The 16,957-nt window shown below is 41.5% G+C and overlaps 1 protein-coding gene across 1 annotated transcript in view; it reads right to left on the reverse strand.

The window, feature by feature from the left end:
• Nucleotides 1-16,957, reverse strand: part of eprs1 (glutamyl-prolyl-tRNA synthetase 1) — a 68,392-nt gene that overhangs the window by 39,797 nt on the left and 11,638 nt on the right. Inside the window, exons 9-12 of the mRNA XM_038967513.1 lie at nt 16,274-16,445; nt 13,194-13,427; nt 12,843-12,927; nt 11,153-11,212 (exon numbers count right to left, since the gene is read on the reverse strand). Of these exons, the coding sequence (XP_038823441.1) occupies nt 11,153-11,212; nt 12,843-12,927; nt 13,194-13,427; nt 16,274-16,445 (551 nt within the window). The remainder of the gene's footprint in view (nt 1-11,152; nt 11,213-12,842; nt 12,928-13,193; nt 13,428-16,273; nt 16,446-16,957) is intronic.

Here is a 16,957-nt window from a genome sequence, read left to right on the forward strand (position 1 = left end):
AGAGTAAAGACGTAGGACATTTCAATTGGACCGGAGGCTGAGTGCAGGGATGAGAGAGAAAAGGATAGAAAGCAGAGGGAGAGTAGTTTGAGAAGCCAGTTTTCAGTATGCATTGCCAACAACACAGACAAGGGGGACAAGAAGACCCATTCTGAAAGGAAATCTGCATCCGTGGCCATGAGGTGGTGAAGTCCCTTGAATTTTTCGCATCCTGTAGCCTATTCAAAACAGACCCTTAGAATGCCCTGCTTTCATGATATATACAGATATTCCAGTGCCAAAGGTTTTGCTTATCTGAGTTTATAGACCCTAGTAGTGTCCCAAATAATGGCTGCAAATATCAGGTGAATAACTGTTCAAAGACTACTAAGATAACACAAGCAATCTGAGTGTAGTGTCTAGGAGAGCAGGATGGGGGGAGGGGAAGGAAGGTGACTTTTGGAGGAATGTTCTCAGAATTGAATGGGAGTCAGACTTCATTACTGAGCTACAAATTAGCTCTGTGTGAGATTTGAGCAAAATGTGTATGTTTCAGAATTGATGAAGACGCAGATTGGAGGAGACGTGGGAGAGAAAGGATGGAAAGCACTAGTGTTGTCATGATATCAAAATGTTGACTTCGATACAAATGGCAGGTTTAGTATCGCAATACTCGATACCATCATGACACCAACACGATACCACAGCAAAAAAGTCAGAATGGCACTTGATCCAGAGATGAACTCAGCTAGAGCTGTTCAATTGTTGGGCATTTTTTTAGTTAAAAAAATAATTTAAAAAAGATATTTATCAGAGAGCCATGTATGCATTAATGAATCATTTATACAATCATACACTCAATTTGACTTTGTTTTTACCAATCTAACTGCATAACAATGGTAGTCATTTATTTAAATGGTAAATCTACTGATTAACTGGGTAAATTAAAGATGTAGCATAGGCCACAATACAGGTGAATGCAATTTCAATAGGAGTGTGCAATTATTCAGACCTTGACTTTTTCCACATTTTGTTACGTTACAGCCTTATTTACTACAGGTGGACTCCAATCAAGTTGTAGAAACATCTCAAGGATGATCAATGGAAACAGGATGAACCTGAGCTCAATTTCGAGTCTCATAGCAAAGGGTCTGAATACATATGTAAATATGGTATTTGTTTTAATTTATTATTTTTTTTACGTTGCGTTTTATCATTATGGGGTATTGTGTGTGGATTGATGAGGATTTTTAAGAATGTAATCCATTTTAGAGTAAGGCTGTCACATAGAAATGTGGCAAAAGGGGCAGGGGTCTGAACACTTTCCGAATGCACTGTCTATTGAGCTTGTTTTGGCTGATTTCATTAGCCCTACAGATGACAATCTGTTTCCCTTACATTTGGGATTTTTTTTATTGTACCAATAAACACTTGCATAAAAGTATCACTTTGATAAAAGTGGGAACTCTTTAACCCAGCAATGACGTCATTCACGAGCTTTGCACAGGTAGTCAGTTGGTTCGGTGAAGCATGAGGCAGGGATACTTTTCTTCAGTATCTCTGCGTGAGGAAGGCGAATATGTCAAGAGTACTAGTCAAATCAAAATGTATTTGTCACATGCGCGAATACAACATGTGCTGTACCGTGAAATTCTTACTTGCAACCCTTTAACCAATAACGTAGTTAAGAAAATAAAGAATATTTACTGAATAATAATAATAAAATAACAATAACGAGGCTATATACAGGGGGTACAGAGTCAATGTGCGGTGATACAGGTTAGTCGAGGCAATTTGTACATGTAGGTAGGGGTAAAGTGACTATGCATAGATAATAAACAGCGAGTAGCAACAGTGCAAAAACAAAGGAGGGGAGGTCAATGCAAATAGTCTGGTGGCCATTTGATTAATTGTTCAGTAGTCTTATGGTATGGGGGTAGAAGTTGTTAAGGAGCCTTTTGGACCTAGACTTGGCGCTCCGGTACCGCTTGCAGTGCAGTAGCAGAGAGAACAGTCTATGACTTGGGTGACTGGAGTCTGACAATTTTTTGAGCCTTCCTCTGACACTGGTATAGAGGTCCTGGATGGCAGGAAGCTTGGCCCCAGTGATGTACTGGGCCATACGCACTACCCTCTGTAGCGCCTTGCGGTCAGATACCGAGCAGATTCCATACCAGGCGGTGATGCAACCGGTCAGGACGCTCTCGATGGTGCAGCTGTAGAACTTTGAGGCTCTGGGGGCCCATGCCAAATCTTTTCGTTGTCAGTGATCATGCCTACCACTGTTGTGTGGTCAGCAAACTTAATGGTGTTGAGAGACATGCACGCACCCCTGAGGGGCCCCCGTGCTTGGCCACGCAGTCGTGGGTGAACAGGGAGTACAGTAGGGGACTAAACACATCCAGGAAGTCCAGGATCCAGGTGCAGAGGGAGATGTTCAGTTTCAGGGTCCTTAGTTTAGTGATGAGCTTTGTGGGCACTATGGTGTTGAATGCTGAGCTGTAGTCAATGAACAGCATTCTCCTTTTGTCCAGGTGGGAAAGAGCAGTGTGGAGTGCGATTGAGATTCTGTGGATCTGTTTGGCCGGTATGCAAAATGTTGTGAGTCCAGGGTATCCGGAATAATGGTGTTGATGTGAGCCATGACCAGCCTTTTCAAAGCACTTCATGGCTGCCGACGTGAGTGCTACGGGTCGATAGTCATTTAGGCAGGTTACCTTCGCTTTCTTGGGCACAGGGACTATGGTTGTCAACTTGAAACATGTAGGTATTACAGACTCAGTCAGGGAGAGGTTGAAAGTGTCAGTGAAGACACTTGCCAGTTGGTCCGTGCATGCTCCGAGTACACGTTCTGGTAATCCGTCTGGCCTCACAGCCTTGTGAATGTTGACCTGTTTAAAAGTCATGGTCACATCGGCTTCGGAGAGTGTGATCACACAGTCGTCTGGAACAGCTGGTGCTCTCATGCATGCACCATCATGCACGCACCATCATGCACATGTTGATTTTGTCTATCCCCACCAGACGCAGGTTAAAATACCAAAACCAACTATATTAGTTAGGGGACAGGTCGAAACACACATGAAACATTCATGGACATTTAGCTAGCTTGAGGTTGCTATCTAATACGTCCCGGGAGAAACTTTGGGTTGTTATTTAACCTGAAATGCATATGGTATGTTTTTTGCTTTATTTTTGTAGACATTTCACCCAACTTCCATCACATAATCGTGTTCTCTACTCCAACAATTAATTCCCATATAAAAAGGGGAAACTTCATTTTTAGTTTTCTTTGATTAATCTCTCCTCGTTCATTCTACTGTTGATTTAATATGGCGGTTGGCAACCAGCTAGACTGGAATTCGGACCGCATTCATCTATCAATCACCCACGTGGTTTAGTATGCTCTAAACAACCAATGAGTAGACGGGAGAGGTAGGACTTGCAGCCTGTAGACCCACACGAGCAGTTTGGATGAAATGTTTGAATAACATGTAGGTGTACATTTATTTTGCAACGCTTGCGTACACAAGGCTGGCAGTTTGGTCAGCATGTTATGTTTGGGAACAACACATTCAGTGACACATTGCATATTTTCAAGCAGAGTACTGGCTGCATCATGGTATGGGTATGCTTGTAATTGTTAAGGACTGGTATGTTTTTCCGGATAAAAGATAAACGGAATTGAGCTAAGCACAGTCAAACTCCTAAAAGGAAAACCTGGTTCAGTGTGCTTTCCACCAGACAGATATTAATTCACCTTTCAGCAGCACAATAACCTGAAGCACAGGGCCAAATCTACTCTGGTGTTGCTTACCAAGAAGACCGTGAATGTTCCTGAGTGGCCGAGTTACAGTTTTGACTTAAATCTACTTGTGTCTGGTGGAAAGCAGAAAACCAGGTTTTCCTCTACGATTTTACTTGTGCTTAGCTCTATTCTGTTTTTTTATCCCCCAAATAATCCCTAGTCCTTGCATATGACAAGCATACCCAAAACGTGTAGCCACCACACAAACACAGTGCAAATACAGTGCATTCGTAAAGTATTCAGACCCCTTGACTTTCCCCACATTTTGTTATGTTACAGCCTTACGGTCTGCTAAGATGGCGCCAACAGAGATGGTCGCCTTGCTTCAGGTCCTTAGGAAACTATGCTGTAATTAGTTGTTTTTATGTATTATTTCTTACATTGTTAGTCCAGAAAATCTCAAGTGTTATTACATCTTTACATTTGTGTGTATATAAAGGTAGTCGTTGTGAATTTGTTAGATTACTTGTTAGATATTACTGCACTGTCGAAACTAGAAGCATAGCTACACTCACGCTAACCATGTGATCAATAACATTTGATTTATTCTAAAACTGATTAAATTGTTTTTCTTCCTTCATCAATCTACACACAATACTCCATAATGACAAAGCAACAAAAAAATATACAAAAATAAATAAATGAAGTGTGTTCAAACCCTTTACTCAGTACTTTGTTGAATCAAACTTGGCAGCGATTACAGCCTCGAGTCTTCTTGGGTATGACGCTACAAGCTCGGCTCACCTGTATTTGGGGAGTTACTCCCATTCTCCTCTGCATATCCTTAAGCTCTGACAGTTAGGATGGGGAGCATGGCAGCAGAGGATGTACATAACAGCCTTATTCTAAAATAGATATTTTTAATGTATCCTCAAATCTACACACAACACCCCATAACGACAAAGCGAAAACAGGTTTAGATATTTTTGCTAATTTCTCAAAATAACAGAAATACCTTATTTACATAAGTATTCAGACTAATTTATGAATTTAAAAAACTATTTAAATCATTTTAGAATTATGCTGTAACGCAACAAAAAATGTGGGGGGAAAAAATCAAGGGGTCTGAATACTTTCCGACTGCACTGTACTCAGAGCAGTACTCAGATGTGTTTGGGGCAAATACAACAACACTTTGATTTCAGGACATAAAGTACATTTCTTTGCAGTTGACTTTAGTGCCTTATTGCAAAGAGGATGCATGTTTTGGAATATTTTCTATTCTGTACAGGATTTTAGGTTAGTATTGTGGAGTAAGTACCTAAAACGTCAGTTACTTTATTTTTTGGGGGGGGAGGTATTGTAATTGTCTGCATCATTTCCAATCCCCCATAAATACATATATAAAATAAGCAACAAAAAAACCTCCTTTTCAGGACCCTGTCTTTCAAAGACTTGGATTTTTACGAATTAACTTCACAGATCTTCATTGTAAAGGGTTTAAACACTGCTTGTTCAATGAACCATAAACAATTAATGAACATGCACCTGTGGACCGGTCGTTAAGATACTAACAGCTTACAGACGGTAGGTCACAGTTATGAAAACCTAGGACACTAAAGAGGCCTTTCTACTGACTCTGAAAATCACCAAAAGAAAGATGCCCAGGGTCCCTGCTCGTCTGCGTGAACTTGCCTTAGGCATGCTGCAAGGAGGCATGAGGACTGCAGATGTGGCCAGGGCAAAAAATTGCAATGTCCGTACTGTGAGACGCCTAAGACAGCGCTACAGGGAGACAGGACGGACAGCTGATCGTCTTTGCAGTGGCAGACCACGTGTAACACTTGCACAGGATCGGTATATCCTAACATCACACCTGCGGGACAGGTACAGGATGGCAACAACAACTGCCCGAGTTACACCAGGAACGCACAATTACTCCATCAGTGCTCAGACTGTCCGCAATAGGCTGAGAGAGGCTGGACTGAGGGCTTGTAGGTCTGTTGTAAGGCAGGTCCTCACCAGACATCACCGGCAACAACGTCGCCTACGGGCACAAACCCACCGTCGCTGGACCAGACAGGACTGGCAAAAAGTGCTCTTCACTTATGAGTAGCAGTTTTGTCTCACCAGGGGTGAAGGTCGGATTCGCATTTATCGTCGAAGGAATGAGCGTTACACCGAGGCCTGTAGTCTGGAGCGGGATCGATTTGGAGGTGGAGGGTCCGTCATGGTCTGGGGCGGACATCCTCCTCCCTCATGTGGTATCCTACCTGCAGGCTTATCCTGACATGACCCTCCAGCATGACAATGCCACCAGCCATACTGCTCGTTCTGTGCGTGATTTCCTGCAAGACAGGAATGTCAGTGTTCTGCCATGGCCAGCAAAGAGCCCGGATCTCAATCCCATTGAGCACGTCTGGGACCTGTTGGATCGGAGGGTGAGGACTAGGGCCATTCCCCCCAGAAATGTCCGGGAACTTGCAGGTGCCTTGGTGGAAGCGTGGGGTAACATCTCACAGCAAGAACTGGCAAATCTGGTGCAGTCCATGAAGAGGAGATGCACTGCAGTACTTAATGCAGCTGGTGGCCACACCAGATACTGACTTACTTTTGATTTTGACCCCCCCCCCCCTTTGTTCAGGGACACATTATTCCATGTCTGTGGAACTTGCTCAGATTATGTCTCATTTGTTGAATCTTATGTTCTTACAAATATTTGCTGAAAATAAACGCAGTTGACAGTGAGGATGTAATTTTTTTTTGCTGAGTTTATATTATTTAACAAAAGAAAAATTAATATAATATATATATATATATATATATATTTTAAGTATGCATTCAAACTTTTGACTGGTACTAATATATATATTAGTACCAGTCAAAAGTTTAGACACACCTAATCATTTTCTTAAATTTTTACTATTTTCTACATTGTAGAATAATAGTGAAGACATCAACACTATGAAATGACACATCTGGAATCATATAGTAACCAAAAAAGTGAAACAAATATATTTTATATTTGAGATTCTTCAAAGGAACCACCCTTTTCCTTGACAGCTTTGCACACTCTTGGCATTCTCTCAACCAGCTTCATGAGGTAGTCACCTGGAATGCATTTCAATTAACAGGTGTGCCTTGCTAAAAGTAAATTTGTGGAATTTCCTTCTTAATGCGTTTGAGACAATCAGTTGTGTTGTGACAAGGTAGGGGTTGTATACAGAATATAGCCCTATTTGGTAAAAGACCAAATCCATATTATGGCACTAACAGCTCAAATAAGCAAAGAGAAACGACAGTCCATCATTACTTTAAGACATGAAGGTCATTCAATCCGGGAAAAAACATTTCATAGTTTTGATATATTCACTATTATTCTACAACGTAGAAAATAGTAAAAATTAAGAAAAACCCTGGAATGAGTATATGTGTTCAAACCCAAGACGACTTGAGGCTGGAATCACTGCAAAAGGTACTTCAACAAAGTACTGAGTAAAGGGTCGGAATACTTATGTAAATGTAATCAGTTTCCATTTTTAATACATTTGCAAACATTTCTAAAAACCTGTTTTTGCTTTGTCATTATGGGGCTGTGTGTGTAGATTGATGAGGGAAAAAAACTATTTAATATATTTTAGAATAAGTCTGTAACGCCTTATCTTTGTTGTGACTGGGTGTATTGATACACCATCCAAAGTATAATTAATAACTTACCCATGCTCGAAGGGATATTCAATGTCAGCTTGTTTTACACATCTACCAATAGGTGCCTTTCTTTGTGAGGCATTGGAAAACTTCCCTGGTCTTTGGGGTTGAATCTGTTTTAAATTCACTGCTTTACAGATAATTGTATGTGTGGGAAACAGAGAGGACGTTAAACACTATTTTGAGTCCATGCAACTTAAGCACATTTTTAGGCTTGCCATAACAAAGGATTGAATACTTATTGACTCAAGACATTTCAACTTTTCAATTCATTTAATTTATAAATATTTCTAAAAACATAATTCCACTTGGACATTGAGGGGTATTGTGTGTAGGCAAGTGACAAAATCTCACTTGTGTCCATTTTAAATTCAACAAACTGGAAATTTTCAAAAGGGGTGTGAATACTTTCTGTATACTTATACAGGCACTGTAGACTTAACTTTTTTTTGATTTGGTAATATGATCAACACTTTATATTTACATACCTTTTTTTATTATTTTTAATTTGAGTGGCAGCCAACAGGACAATGCAAATTGCGTATGAGATCATATGAGTTCTTGTAGCTAAGTTTGTGTAGCGTACTTGTAGCCCCCACCCAACAACAAAAGAAATGTTAAAAATATACACAAATTTGGTCAAACAAAAAAGGGAACACACTGTCTAACCCAGTAATGACGTCATTCACAAGCTTTGCACAGAGTCAGTTGGTTCGGTGAAGGAGATGTGAGGCAGGGTTAGTTTTCGTCGGGACTGAGTGAATAAAGGTGAAAATCAGCATATTCTGCGTTATGGTCACAAACAAAGTACTAGGGTAGTGAATTGATTTTAGCATTAGCTGTAAGCTAGCAAGGAAAGTTAACCCCTAAAGATGTATCTTCTTGCATTGTAAATAAAGTGTTATAGCTTTATGGACATTGTTTGGCGAACAGTAAATAACAGTTCTACATGCCGTGTTGCATTACTCAAGTGTGTTAACTTCTGTGCAGAACGAGTGTGGAGCTAACATGACACAGCCCAGAATTCCAGTGCAGTGGTTCCTTGTCAGGACAGGTTAGAGAGCAAGCGGTAGCAATGAGTAAGTGGAACAGGCAAGAGATATGTGCGGTGCGCTCGTGCTAAAAGGGGACATCAGCTGTGCTGACTTGATCCTCTCTCAATCAGTATACAACATGACACATTTCATAAAAGTACCGAAAGAAACCAATTCTAGTACCAAACCGTTTTTAATGTTCTAGCATCGAAAAAGTACATTAGTTCTGGTACACCGTGCAGCACTAGAAAGCACATGGATGAAGGGACGGAGGGAGGAAGCGAGGGAGTGGAGTAGTAAGAAGAGTACCTTGATACAGCTAATTGGCAGCTTGGAAACAGAAAGAGTGAGATGCAGTTCAATGTCAAATACATGAGGAAGCTCGAGAGAGAGAGAGAGAGAGAGAGAGAGCGAGAGAGAGAGAGAGAGAGAGAGAGAGAGAGAGAGAGAGAGAGAGAGAGAGAGAGAGAGAGAGAGAGAGAGAGAGAGAGAGAGAGAGAGAGAGAGAGAGAGAGAGAGAGAGAGAGAGAGAGAGAGAGAGAGAGAGAGAGAGAGAGAGAGAGAGAGAGAGAGAGAGAGAGAGAGAGAGAGAGAGAGAGAGAGAGAGAGAGAGAGAGAGAGAGAGAGAGAGAGAGAGAGAGAGAGAGAGAGGAGAGAGAGAGAGAGAGAGAAGCGGTTCGGCGAGGGCAAGAAAAAGTTCAGGCAGGATAGGGTTGAGGTACATGTATGTCAATCCACCCTCCCCACCACACACCCTCTCCTCATCACAGATACCACGGGCTTAAAGGAGAAACAAGTGTTTTCCCTAGCTATGACATGCATACAGTTGAAGTCGTAAGTTTACATACACCTTAGGCAAATACATTTAAACTCAGTTTCACAATTTCCCTGACACCCAAAAGTACTCGTTACATTTTGAATGTTTAGCAGGAAAGGAAAATGTGAAATTCTTTATACTTTTGATACATTTTAGCAATTAAATGTACTTTTGATACTTAACTATATTTAAAACCAAATACCTTTACTCAAGTAGTATTTTACTGGGTGACTTTCACTTGAGCCACTATCCCTTTAAAGATGGTATAGTGTGTGTTTGATTCAAGAACACCGCGGTATTTTCAGGTACACTACATCAACAAAAGTATGTAGAAACCCCTTCAAATTAGAGGAATTGGCTATTTCAGCCACACCCTCTGCTGACAGGTGTATGAAATTGAGCACACAACCATGCAATCTCCATAGACAAACATTGGCAGTAGAATGGCTTTACTGAAGAGCTCAGTGACTTAACGTGGCACCATCATAGGATGCCACCTTGCCAACAAGTCAGTTCATCAAATTTCTGCCCTGGTCAACTATCTTAAAGCTACAGCATACAATGACATTCTAGACGATTCTGTGCTTCCAATTTTGTGGCAACAGTTTGACAATGCCCCCGTGCACAAAGCGAGGTCCATACAAAAATGGTTTGTCAAGATCGGTGTGGAAGAACTTACAGCCTGAACAGAGCCCTGACCTCAACCCCATTGAACACCTTCGGGATAAATTGGAACGCCGACTGCGAGGCAGGCCTAATCGCCCAACATCACTGACTGACCTTACGAATGCTCGTGGATGAATAGTAGCAAGTCCCCGCAGCAATGTTCCAACATCTAGTGGAAAGCCTTCCCAGAAGAGTGGAGGCTGTTACAGCAGCAAAGGGGGGACTAACTCCATATTAATGCACATGATTTTGGAATGAGATGTTCGCCGAGCAGGTGTCCACATACTTTAGGTCATGTTGTGTATCATAAAAGTAGTTGTAGCTTTCAAGCTTTTCAGTGGCATGTTGAAAAAAAATCATAAAGTAGTTTAGTGGCAATACGTAGCGGCATAAAATATAATTGGTTAAACGTGATTGGGTACACCTGGGGCAATGGACATTCAGGATAATGGACATCAAAATATTCAGATAGTCATATTTAATCTAAACAATACATTTCTTTCAGAGAGATTGGAATAGTATGTGTGAGATGTGTACTCTATTCATTCTATATTCAACATGCAGTTCCAGACAGAACCCTGCCATTAGTTGAAGGCAGCCAATCCAGTAGTTTCTGAAAAGTAGTCACTTTCTGAGATCTGTATTCAAATAGTATGGAAAAGCAGTCACTTTCTGAGATCTGTATTCAAATAGTTTTTAAAAGTTGTCATTTTTGGGGCTCTGTATTCATATTGTCACTTTCCACAAAGCATAGCTAAAACTATAGATCTCTCAGGTCTGGAGGAACGCAGGGGATGAGGGGAGGAAAAGGGGGAAAGCAAAGCGGGAAAAGAATAGCATAAAACAAAAAGGCAGCAGCCATGCAAGCTGTGAGTAGGCGAGCTATCAGAGGAGCGAAGTGTGTGTGTGCATGCATGTAATGAGCTTCCTTAGGGATTTATTGCATTTGTTTCTGCTCCAACCAATTTAGGCAACCAAACCATTAATAATAGTGTTTAAATATGCCTAAAACCTACAATACCAGTCTTGTCAAATCAACCAGAAATGCCAGCATGCCACTGATTTTCATATGCGGATTCTTAGACTTGATCTAAAGAGCTTCTCCCATACAGTGGGTTTCAAAGGGGCAGGTTTCAATCCAGATCAGTCCAAATCAGTGTGTAGAGAAAGGGGAAGATCGGTATACATGCGCATGCATACCTTCTTGTTAAAGGCCCAGATCTTGTCCCATTCCATGTTGACCACAGACCTGGATCCACCCTGGGTGAAAGAACAGACAGTCTCAAAGATGGAATCAACAACAAAATCAAAGGTGCAACAGTCTAAAAACATGACAATAAGAGTCCATTACAAGGTCCAAAGCAGCCATTTTTTTTTTTTTAAATCTCATATCAAATCATATCTGTAACAATCAAGTACCTTACTGTGATTGTTTTCAATGTAAGTGCTCAAAAAGAAACAAAAATAGCTTCTTATAAGAAAGCAATTTCTCAAGCAAGAATTTTGCTCGGACTTTCTGGGAGTGGTCTGAGTGGGGAGGGGAAAACAGAAAACTAGCTGTTATTCGCAGAATACTTTGGAACTGTTTCTTATTGGTCTATTAACTAATTTACCACCTGGTGATGACACCAGGCAGGACAAATCAGGATGACATTTCCAGCAGTCTTTTCAACCAGCTCTTACACTAGAATGGCATTATCATAATTTTCACAATTACAATGTGGAAATATATATAAAACACAGGAATATCACTACGCTGGGCCCTATGGGTCTATTGAAGTAACAGAATAAAAAAAATCCCCATCAAAATCGGTCAGGTTAAGCATGGGCTGCATCTCAATCCACCACATACACTTAAGTCGTCCCTCCGCATCCGCAGGTGGCAGAGCTACAGCGGTGTTTGCTCGACCATGAGACATCCCGAAAATTCTTCTCACGAAAACATCTTTATATCCAAACGGTTTGGACTACAAGCCCCATGGGACTCGTCTGAAGTTGGGAGCGCTGATGTGCAACTTTCTGTCTGTAGTGTCCGAACCGTTTGGGCTACAAACTAATATGACCCCGCCGTGGAAAGGGGACACTCGCGAACACGATGGCGTTCTGTTTTGCTCTACTACCCCGTACCTTCATCTGAAGGTAACCCACACAAATTAATGGAAGTTAAGAGGTTAAAAACTTCTTCCATTTAAGAATGATGGCCACTGTGTTCATGGGAACCTTCAGATCTGTGCCTCTTCACGATCCTGTCTCTGAGGTCTATGGACAATTCTTCCGACCTCATGGCTTGGTTTTTAGCTCTGACATGCACTTTGTAAACATTTCAAAAACTCTGTTTTCGCTTTGTCATTATGAGGTAAATTATAGTTATTTCAATCAAATGAAAGCATGCGTTTGTTTTATTAACAAGGAATAATGAGTAGAAAGGTGAGGGAGAAAATATAAGTTCATCAATTTTAGAATAAGGCCGTAACATAACAATGTGGAAATAGTCAAGGGGTCTGAACACTTTCCGAATGCACTGTATGTGTCCAGAAAAACCAACATTTTTCCTGAGCTTTCTTATATCTCCTCGATATAAGGACAGACACTTCAAAACCTTATTCCTTTTAATACACTATAAATACAAGTATATGGACACCCCTTCAAATTAGAGGATTCGGCTATTTCAGCCACACCCATTTCTGACAGGTATTAAAATCGAGCACACAGACATGCAATCTCCATGGACAAACATTGGCAGTAGAATGGCCTTAATGGAGCTCAGTCACTTTCAATGTGGCACCGTCGTAGGACATCACTTTTACTGCCCATGATTTTGGAATGAGATGTTCGACAAGCAGGTGTCTACATACTTATGGTCACGTAGTGTAGAAACACACACACACACCTGGGCAGCAATGAACTGCTTGAGGCCCTCGACGGTCATTCCTCTGCGCAGGACACCTCTGACAGTCGGGAAGCGGGGGTCATCCCTGAGGCAGAGGGGAAAAAAACATTTGATTTGGATCTGGGCCTTCAATGAAGAATTAAGATTATTTTACTAACAGGTATCAAAAATCTACTCCATCAGTGACCAGCTTCTCCAGGTGTTGTGTTCAGCAGGGAAAAAAACAGAATGGTACGAACTGTACTTGTCAAATAAAAAAAGATATTCATTTACGGATCGCCAAAAATGTTGCTACGGTGAGCCGTACCAAACATAACCCTGTCGTGTGGAAAGGGTATTAGGTTTACTCACCAGCCGTCGACGTAGCCCTGGTCGACAAACCACGTGAGCTTGCGTTTGGAGAGCACCGTGTTGTTGAGGTTGAGCCGGGCGTACTCCCAGATGTAGGGCTTGCGCAGGCCCAGTGCCTCGATCACCCAGTAGAACTGGTCGTCGCGGTCGTGGTACTCCGTGGTGCGGAGCGCGTGGGTCACACCCTCGACGCTGTCCACGATGGGGCAGGCGAAGTCGTACGTGGGGTACACCCTGGGGGGGGGGGGGAATATAATGTCAATGTGTGAAGCCTGTTATGAGCTGCTACACAGGACATGCAATAGGGCATGAGTCGCGAGCGATACACTCCCATTTTACTGAATGTAACCTGCTGCACTGACCATGTGAACAACGGGGTGCTTTTGGTACGCGAACGTTACACACCCAGTATATCGGCTCTGTTAAAGGAAAGAGACACCCATTTTGATTGTTCTATTGTTTATGTGCATCTCTGGGCGATGTTCTATCGATTCTGGTCGATTCAGCTCAAGTTAATCTGAGCTGTAGTCATTCAAGCAGGTAGAAATTCAGCCGGTATTGCGATAAAGCCACTATCACTACACTGGAAGTCAACAGCAATACGACTTTTAGATTTAAAAAAAAATCATACATGTCAGATTTCAATATTGGCCAATGTCATAACGATAGAGGTTGTCATCTCATCTCAATTGATCATATTTTTGTCAAATTCCTACCTATTCCACATTTCTCCTATTTGTCTGCCACTGCAGTCCAGGGTGCATTGCATGGTGCCTTTGCAAATGTCAGACTCCACTCTGTAAGGCACATCAATCTGCAGGTTGAACATGGAGATTGTAGACTCCTGAATTGACGGCGCAGTTTGTTTAGGTGATTTTAAAGCCAACTAGCTCCTTCATATACTGATATTGACTTTGGTATTGTGTCTATGTTTGATAGCTCGCTACAGTGACTTCAGAAAGTATTCACAGCCCTTGACATTTTATACATTTTGTTGTATTACAGCCTGAATTTGCAACGAATGAAATTGAGATGTTGTCACTGGCCTACACACAATACATTATGTCTAAGTGGAATAATGTTTTTGAATTATTTACCAATTTATTAAAAATGAAAAGCTGATAAGACCCCTTTGTTATAGCAAGCCTCACTTGCCGGAGAGGAAGGAAACCGCTCAGGGATTTCACCATGAGGCCAATGGTGACTTTAAAAACAGTTAAAGTTTAACGGCTCTGATAGGAGAAATCCATCTTCAGTTTAGGGCTGTCCCCGACAAAAAATAATAATCTTGGTGGACCGAGAGTAGTCTGTTCTTTCGACCAATCGATTGCTCGAAAATTGCAAACATATTTTTCCATACACTGTATATAGAAAACCCCTATGTGTTTTAATAAAATCAACTACAGTACCAGTCAAAACTTTGGACACTCATTCAAGAGTTTAACTTAATTTGTACTATTTTCTACATTGTAGAATAATAGAGAAAACAAAACTATGAAGCAACAATTTTTTCAAAGTGTTAAATCAAAATATATTTTATATTTGAGATTCTTCAAAGTAGCCACCCTTTGCCTTGCTGACAGCTTCACACACTCTTGGCATTCTCTCAACCAGCTTCACCTGAAACACTTTTCCAACAGTCTTGAAGGAGTTCCCACATATGCTGAGCACTTGTTGACTGCTTTTCCTTCACTCTGCGGTCCAACTCATCCCAAACCTTCTCATTTGGGTTGAGGTCGGGTGATTGTGCAGGCCTGGTCATCTGATGCAGCACTCCATCACTCTTCTTCTTGGTCAAATAGCCCTTACACAGCCTGGAGGTGTGTTTTGGGTCATTGTCATGTTGAAAAACAAAGGATAGTCTCACTAAGCGAAACCATCAGGGATGGTGTATCGCTGCAGAATGCTGTGGCTGTCATTCTGGTTAAGTGTGCCTTGAATTCTAAATAAATTCACAGACAGTGTCACCAGCAAAGCACCCTCTCACTGTCACACCACCTCCATGCCTCACAGTGGGAACCACACATGCGGAGATCTGTTCATCTACTCTGCGTCTTACAAAGACATGGCGGTTGGAGACTAATTTTAAATTTTGACTCATCAGACCAAAGAACAGATTCCCAACGGTCTAATGTCCATTGCTCGTGTTTCTTGGCCCAAGCAAGTCTCTTCTTATTGGTGTCCTTTAGTAGTGGTGGTTTCTTCGCAGCAATTCGACCATGAAGGCCTGTCACACAGTCTCCTCTGAACAGTTGATGTTGAGATGTGGCTGTTACTTGAACTTTGTGAAGCATTTATTTGGGCTGCAATTTCCTGAGGCTGGTAACTCTAAAGAACTTAAACGCCGCAGCCGAGGTAACTTCCTTTCCTGTGGCGGTCCTCATGCAGTTTCATCATAACGCTTGATGGTTTGTGCTACTGCACTTGAAGAAACTTTCAAAGTTCAAGAAATGTTCCATATTGACTGACCTTCATGTCTTAAAGTAATGATTGACTGTCGTTTCTCTTTGCTTATTTGAGCTGTTCTTGCCATAATATGGACTTTTTCCAAATAGGGCTATCTTCTGTATACCACCCCTACCTTGTCACAACACAACTGACTGGCTCAAACTCTTTAAGGAAAGAAATTCCACAAATTAACTTTTAACAAGGCACACCTGTTAATTGAAATGCATTCCAGGTGACTACGTCATGAAGATGGTTTTAGAGAATGGCAAAAGCTGTCATCAAGGCAAAGGGTGGCTATTTGAAGAATCTGAAATATAAAATATATTTTGATTTGTTTAACACTTTTTTGGTTACTACATGATTCCAGATGTGTCATTTCATAGTTTTGATGTCTTCACTATTATTCTACAATGTAGAAAATAGTACAAATAAAGCATGATCAGAGCATGATCCAGTTGAGGAACTATTGTAACTCTCAATGGACGTAAAAACAGACTTTGTTTGCGTGCTGTTTGAGGTGAAGAAAACATTACATTGAGAAGATCCACGGGTCATTAGTGGTGGTGCGTTAAGCCAATCAGATACCCAAATGGGCACATTTATATGCCTATAACTGCACAGAGGCCCCCTACCTGTAGGTGGTGCCAGTTCGGGGGTGGGGGGCATTCTTGCAGCGGTAGAAGGTGGGGTCGCGCATGCATCCGTTGTTGGAGGCCATGTCAATCTTGGCCCGCATGCAGCAGGTCTGGCCGTACTCCGTGCCCGCCTTCATCTCCTCCCACATCTTTAGGTTCTGCTCCACCGCTGGGAGAGGGGTGGAGAAAGGGAGGAGGGGGAGAGGCATGGGAGAAAGAGGAGGAAAGGCGATGAGTGAAGACTGCGAGCGGTTTTAAGTATAACAGTCATTATCAACTGAATTCCAAATCGACCCTAGATAAGTTGAAGCCAAACGAATTATTACTAATGAAGCCAAAAATATTGGTATGGTCTGTTTTTGGATTAAAACAGAATTCACTGGAACACCACGTTTTCTAACCACCCAATTAATTTGAACATCAAAGTGTAAGTACAATTTTAAGGCCTCTGATGAGATCCAACTTTCAAAACAAGTACTTGGCTTGCTAAGAGTCAACTGACAAGCTAGCAAACTAAAGCGCTTTCTTACCCCTTGACTTACTCCACATTTTATTATGTTACAGCCTGAATTCAAAATGGATTAAAGACAAACAAATTCTCACCCCATAATGACAAAGTGAAAACATGTTAAGACATTTTTGCCAAATTATTGAAAATGAAACCTAATTTATATAAGCATT

The sequence above is a fragment of the Salvelinus namaycush genome, chromosome 28, assembly GCF_016432855.1.
Source record: "Salvelinus namaycush isolate Seneca chromosome 28, SaNama_1.0, whole genome shotgun sequence".
Lineage (NCBI taxonomy): Eukaryota > Metazoa > Chordata > Actinopteri > Salmoniformes > Salmonidae > Salvelinus > Salvelinus namaycush.